Source organism: Asparagus officinalis, chromosome 2 (genome assembly GCF_001876935.1).
Source record: "Asparagus officinalis chromosome 2, Aspof.V1, whole genome shotgun sequence".
Lineage (NCBI taxonomy): Eukaryota > Viridiplantae > Streptophyta > Magnoliopsida > Asparagales > Asparagaceae > Asparagus > Asparagus officinalis.
The window spans coordinates 9,715,975-9,723,371 of NC_033795.1; the positions used below are offsets into that span (position 1 = coordinate 9,715,975).

General features: G+C 36.9%; 1 protein-coding gene and 1 pseudogene across 1 annotated transcript; one reads left to right on the forward strand and one right to left on the reverse strand.

The window, feature by feature from the left end:
* Positions 259-4,538, reverse strand: LOC109830807 (annotated as a pseudogene).
* LOC109830808 (putative nuclease HARBI1) lies at positions 5,855-7,117 on the forward strand. The gene has a single exon (XM_020398171.1). The coding sequence runs from the start codon at positions 5,855-5,857 to the stop codon at positions 7,115-7,117; it is 1,263 nt and encodes a 420-aa protein (XP_020253760.1).

The following is a 7,397-nucleotide window of genomic DNA, read 5'->3' on the forward strand; positions in this document are numbered from 1 at the left end:
AAAGAGAATGCACAGAGAAAGATTTGTTTGGTATATTCCAGGGAGGAAGTAGATGAAGTGATGCTTCCAGAGAAACAAACATATTTTTTGCTCAAATATAGTCTTTAGTTCTCTTACTTCAACTACTTCACGATTACTTTCCTACAAAACATATAGGTCCTAAGGGGAGTAATGAAATGGTAATAAAATACTCAAATAACTGAAACTAGGTATGGAATGAAGAATGGTTTACACTTAAGTATAGTTTAGACCAAAGAATTAGCTGAATGAGAAAAGTTATTATCATAAGGAAGACCAAGTTGCTTACATAGGAAAAACGGACACAACAATTGGAACTAAGTTATCAAAGCATTTACAGAATTTATGAGTACATATATATAAACACTATTATTCTCAGCAGCATCAAGATTGCAAGTTAGGCTGACTAAGAAAACCATTAGCTCTCAGGCTAGCCTCAGCTTCTTTGATTGTCTCTTCTATTGGAGTGAAGACTAGACCAAGATTTATCAGCTTTTTCGCTGCGTCTCTGCATGACACTAGCCCATGCTGGGTTTCCTCAGTGAACCTGTAAACAAACGAGCTCAGTAGTTAGCTGAAGAAATCACTTGAAATTTGACTTATCATATGAATCATTGTGGCAGTCCATTATAGTGGGCGAGGACTTACACGAGCCAAATCATAACTGCTCTCGTATAATTTCATATAGTCCAAGCTTTCAACTAACAAATGTTGTTAATCATGCCATAGTTTGATGTTCACAATGGAGGCCACTAGATGCATCAGTTAGATTATAATTAATGGTGAAAAGAAGACCAGAGTTAAGGCCTAAGAGAACTTGGTTGGAAACAACTAAAAAGGATACAATAATGTAACCCTCAATAAAGTAGAATGGAATAATCAGGATTCCAAAACCCAATTTGGGATAAAAGCTTTGTTATTGTCATTTTTTCCCCCAAGCTTTTCCTTCATCTAGCTGTAACTACTTTTGTATGTTGCTATGTTTATGTGTTACTTTCGGATTGTTTCATCAAACCCTTATTCATCAAAACAAGGAAATTACCCCCGGCCATTTTACTATAAATGAAAATTTTGGAAAAGTAGTACAAAGAAGAGAGCATTATGTAGATAGTTACCTATGCACATTGTACTCTGGACACAGTTGAGAGACAGTTTCAGCAAAGTCTTTGAACTGATGTATCCCGTTAGTGCACAAGTGCCTTCCAGAGGCACTTGGAGTCTCCAAAAGCAAAACTTGTGCAGCAGCAACATCACGAACATGCACACAGCCAAGCCAGTGATATTCTTGCGTGTCCTTCGACCCTTAACTCAACAAAAGACAAAACGTTATGTAGAAACAATACGATAATGAAATTAATCTACATTATTTATGACACGACCAGTGTATCGTGTAACCTTGTAATAATTGTTGGAGGACTGCAGAACTGGCATTGAGACCAGGCTGAAGGAGCAGGCCAAGGCATGTTGATGGATTGATAACGACTATGTCCATGTTATACTTCTCTGCATACTCCCATGCTGTTTTTTCTGCTAACGTCTTTGACACTGGATACCATTTCTGTGGGGACTCATGTGGGAGTATAATCCCATATTGGAGTTAAGAATAATTAATTTCAGTGGAAAGTTCAGATATATCTCGAACAACTTAAGCTTTTGGGTTATTTTGGCTAGTTTAACTTCCAGAAAAGCCGAACATGCATACTAAATAGCATGATGGAGGGAAAAAAGTGAAGTATCTTTATAGTATATTCTTAACTCTATTCACTATCCAAGGTTGGATCTTCTACCACCTAACTTCAGCCTTCCATATATTTCACAAATGGTATTGATATCTCAGAATGCATACAAAAAGGATTGTGAAGGGGAAATTGTTAATGGGGAGGCATAGTTTTAATAATATGATGGAGTATGACACGGAAGTATAAGAAGGAAATAAGACCAACAGGCATTAAGGGTCAAAGTTTAAATTAGTTAAGAAAAAAGACAAGTCCATGAATACAGTTGAAGTCGAATGCTGAGATAAACAGCTCTACGTTCAAAGAGTAAGAATAAGTAATTACTACATCCTTAAGATAACTTCAATAGAGGACGAGATTAGGGAAATCTGTTAATTTTATCATTTGGTTGATTTTGTTTGCTGCACTGAAATTATGTTAATCATCTTTTAAGTTTTCAGAACAAATGGTTTTTCAGTTATGTGTGGGAAAATTTTCATCTTTCCACACTAACAATTCAACTCACTAGTAACCACTATCCCAAAAAAAGAAAAAGGAAAAAAAAGAAAAAAGGAACTATTGTAGGATTCAAGAGATGGAATCTTTACACGAAATATAATCCAAATGGTGTCCCCTTAAAAGCTTGCAGCCATGTGTTCATATTATAAATAGAAAATTTTGTCAAACAAAGAACGTTATTGCCCCTGAATACCAAGTTTATATCGTATATACTTGGTGGATATCTTACTAGGAAATAAATCCTTAAATAAAGTCTCATAATATGACTATATGAGAAATAGCCTTCCTCATTCTCAGGTATCATCACAAACCAATGAAGAAAGTATGCAAAATATGGATCCAGTAATTACTTGTGAATCCATGACTTGCTTCCAACCCTCCCCGTGCAATCAAGTGATAAATGTTCCACAAATTCTAAACAAAGGGCAAAGATGATCATGATAGCTCGACAGGAAGCCGACAAGATGAAGAAGTCTAATGAAGCATATTCCCAAAAACATTGTGACTATATGCCAAATTCCACTGGGGACATTGGGAAAATTGTATGGACAATGTAAACTGCTCGGTTGATGATGATGAATTTGCACTAGAGCTTAAAGGTGACAAGAACGAATAGCCTCCAACAAGATCACATCTACATTTATACATCACCACTATGGGCAGAAGTTGATCGAATGATCATCAAATACTTTCGTTACTATACATCCGATTAGTTGTTGAAGTTTGATTTGTAAGGTCATTTAAGAAAAATCAAATGTCTTTTGGTATGAGTTTATTAAATGAAAACAGATAAGAATATTTACGTATTTAATTGTTTGATCCTCTTAGATTATCTTAGTTTAGCATCTGCAATTACTTTATTTTGGGAGACGTAAGTTGCCAAATTGATTTTTCAACCAAACATTCGAATTACAGATTTATACATAGTTGAAAATGACTAAATTTCCATTAGAAAAAAAAGATCCAAATTCTAAATAAAATAAAAAAGCAAAAGGAGAGATTTTTTTTTATTTTTTAAAAAGGCAGCTTTTAGGTTAAAAATCTTTACCTTTCTCTCCCTGCAGTAATCAAGATCAGTCCAGCAGTCCTCATCCGTCACCACCACCCTGCGGGCCCGCAAGCCCTAGCAGTCAAGTTACATTCCCTGTCCCCTCCACCCGCGGGCCTACCATCTCGCCTGCGAAGGTCCCGCGGGGTACATCAGCGAGCAGGGGGACGCCACGTGAACGTCGTCGACCGCACCCGGCAGGGCGGCGGGATGGCGCGGAGTCAGAGGAGCTCGGCCGGGAAGAGGCCGTTAGGTTTGTGGGGCCGGCGAGGGGGAGGGTTAGAATGGGTGGGGTGGAGGTGGGCGGGTTGGTGGAGGGTGGTGTGGCGTGACGTGGACGGTGTAGGTTTTGAGAGGAGGAGGCTGACGAGGTGAGGTCCAGATGAACCCGTTTGCGCCGGTGACCAGAACTCGCTTTTGGGACATTAGTGGGTGGTTTAGATTCTTCTCGATTTTGGTGAGGCTAATATTTTGAGCCAAACTTGGCATATTTCTTAGATATGCTAAAAGAGGTTATGTAACTCTAACCACCTCCTATTTCCACTTATTTCAATTTTCCAATTTTTTAATTCTTATTATTTAAAAAGTATTCATAATAATCATATATTAATAAAATTAAATTTTCTTTAATAGACATTGATAATAAGAAATAGATATCAAAAGGTGTCTTTAAATTATAATATATTTTATTTTAATTATTGGTTTTGAATTTTTTATTATCAATTAATCTTTTTAATAATACTCTATTTCTGAATATTTAAAAATAAAAAAATAAAAGTTATTTAATATAAATAATATTATTAATAATATTATTAAATGTATTAATATAAAATAGGCAATCTGATTAAATTAAACAGACATTCATATTACTAAATCCACGACTATTACATAGAAAGCAAAAACATGAATTGAAAATTACATGACAAATAGGAAAAACATAATACATGAAAATACTAAAAGTCTGGAAAGTCAACTCCTCCGTATCCACCTCCTCTGTAGTCAGGTATTCCGTATTGACTTCCTGCGTAACTGTATTCAGGATTAGGAATATCAGATGAGGAACTCCTAGTTATATTTCTATTTAAAATCTGTTGTTGTTTATTTCGAAAATATTCGCGTTTTGTTGGATCGGTAATAGCTTCCAGATCAACTAGCATAATTTCTTTCTCTTGTCGTTCTTGCTGAAGTTCTAACTTTTTCTTATCATTTTCAGCCTTTAACATCATAGCCTGGTTCATTGTCAATCTTTCATTTTCTCGTTGTTCTTTACCTTTTTTTTAAACTTCTAAGATTTCTTGATTTCCTTTAGCAAAATCCTCAAAGTCAATGTTCCTTTCAATTTCTTTCCGTCTTCTCAACTTCTCTTTCTTCCTTCCAGTTGGTCGACTAGTTGAAATGCTCATAGGCGAATGGTTGTCGTCATTAGTGGTATATGCCTGATTGTCTTCATTTAAGTCAATGACAGGAGAGCTTGAATCAGATCCTTAAGATAAGCGAGATTTTGAAGTTTTGGAAGATGCAGAAGGCATGATGCTTATATTTGCCTACTTCTCTGCATTCTTCAAAATCGGCCAAACATGATCAAATAGAAATCCTCTTTTCTCTTCTGGATCTTCTGCAAATATGATCCTAGCACGTTTATTCTACCACAAAAGAAGAAATAATTATTAGAAAAGGTGGAAAATAATTTAATAACCAAGAAACATGTAATTCATATACTTACAATATCAAGTTCAGAAGCACCGCTTGGATTGAGGCGCTCGACTTGTCGAATGCATCCTCGAAATTTACTGATGGCTTTCATAATTAATTGCATTCGACATGAGAGAGACTTCGGGCTCCTATGTCCGGTGTAAACGTTGGAAATCATTTCGTGAAATAGAGCTGAAATTCGCTCCCATAGCTTGTCTTTCTTTTGATTGGAACCTAAAACTGGATTCGTGAAATAGAGCTGAAATTCGCTCCCATAGCTTGTCTTTCTTTTGATTGGAACCTAAAACTGGATCCTGAGATATTTCAAGCCATGTAGCGCATAAAATTTGATCTTCTTCTTGTAAGAATGATTTTCCGCGACTGGATGCCATAAGAGAAGGACGAAGAGTTGTTGAGAAGAACTATGGAGGAGGAATGAGAAGAGATGTGATGAAGGAATGAGGGTTGTTCTAGTATTTATAGTGAAAAAATTATGAAGAATTCAATGCTAGTGGGAGAAAGGAATGTGGGTAGAAAACGATGTGGGTAGAAGAATCCAATGCGGGTAGAAAACAATACGTGAAAAAATCCAATGTGGGTAGAAAACCAATGCGGGTGGAAGAATCCAATGTGGGTAGAAAACGATGCGGGTGGGAGAATCCAATGTGGGTAGAAACCGATGCGGGTGGGAGAATCCAATGTGGGTAGAAACCGATGCGGATGGGAGAATCCAATGTGGGTAGAAACCGATGCGGGTGGAAGAATCCAATGTGGGTAGAAACATTATATAATAACACAACATACACCTATTAACAACTCATCACCAATCTATAATTCATTTCTCCAAATCCCCTCTTCAACAATGAACTATGGAGCTGGACCATCACACCTACCATCTTCTTCTTCTTCTTCTTCTGATGACGAAACATTTTCTCATTACGTTGAACAATGGGAGGAGGATATGAAACAATGGGAGGAGGAGGATGAAATCTTAGCTCGTCTATATGTCACTAACAATAAAATAATGGCTTATTTCTCTAAAGAGGAAGAGAGGCCAAAACGTATCGGCTCAGTTCTTGGTCATTTGGTAATCAACCGTGGGAGGGAAGAAGGTAATTCTCGACTCTACAATGACTATTTTTCTAATAATCCCACATACGGTGCAAATTTATTCCGTAGAAGATTCCGAATGCAAAGGAGTCTTTTCCTTCGTATCGTCGACGCTGTACGAGAGCACGATAACTATTTCGTACAGAAGGTGGATGGTGTCGGTCGGCTTGGACTATCTACTTTACAAAAAGTAACAGCAGCATTTCGCATGTTGGCATATGGTGCACCAGCAGATAGTACCGACGAATATGTAAGGATTGGTGAGTCAACTGTAATTGAATGTTTGAAGAGATTTTGCAGAGCAATTGTAGAAGTGTATGGAGATGAATATCTTAGATCCCCCAATACCGACGATGTTGCAAGACTGTTACAAAAAGGCGAAGAGCGAGGTTTCCCAGGAATGTTGGGAAGTCTAGACTGTATGCATTGGGAATGGAAAAACTGTCCAACAGCATGGGCGGGACAATACTCAGGACGTCACGGAGGCCCAACCATTATTCTTGAGGCAGTAGCATCGTATGACCTATGGATATGGCATGCATTCTTTGGCTTGCCAGGTTCTAATAACGATATTAATGTATTACAACCATCTAATTTGTTTGACAACCTAACGCAAGGTATTACTCCTCCTGCTCATTATACAATTCAAGGAAAGAATTATGATGTCGGTTATTATTTAGCCGATGGCATATACCCAAAATGGCTAACCCTTGTTCAAACCATTTCCAAATCCGAAGATAAAAAGAAACAATATTTTGCAATGATGCAAGAATCTTGTCGAAAAGATGTGGAGCGAGCGTTTGGTGTTCTCCAGTCAAGATTTGCTATAATCAAGGGACCTGCACGGTTTTGGGATAAACGAACTTTGCATGATATCATGACCACTTGCATAATAATGCACAACATGATTATTGAGGATGAACGTGATGAGCAAGAAGATATTATCGTTTCTACTCCACCATCAATTTCAAATGTTAAAGACATAGGGATGAACGATACCAAACGGTTCCGATAATTCCTGACCCGGCATAAGAAATTCAAAGATAAAGAAGCACACTTCGCACTTCGAAATGCATTAATTGAACATTTGTGGGAGAGACACGGCAATGAAGTGATGTAACTTTTTTTATTAAAGTTTCGATGTAATTCTAAGTTAATGTGTTTTATTTCAGTTTAAGCTCCAATGTATTATCATTTCTAATTACTTGTTTTGCAATTTTATATTTCGATATTAGTCTCATTTTGAAGGTATCGACGAGACATTTCCAATGATATTATTTTCATTAAAAAATATT

Bases quoted from the DNA above. Each gene is read 5' to 3' on its own strand.
- LOC109830808 (XM_020398171.1), top strand. From the start codon at position 5,855: ATGAACTATGGAGCTGGACCATCACACCTACCATCTTCTTCTTCTTCT.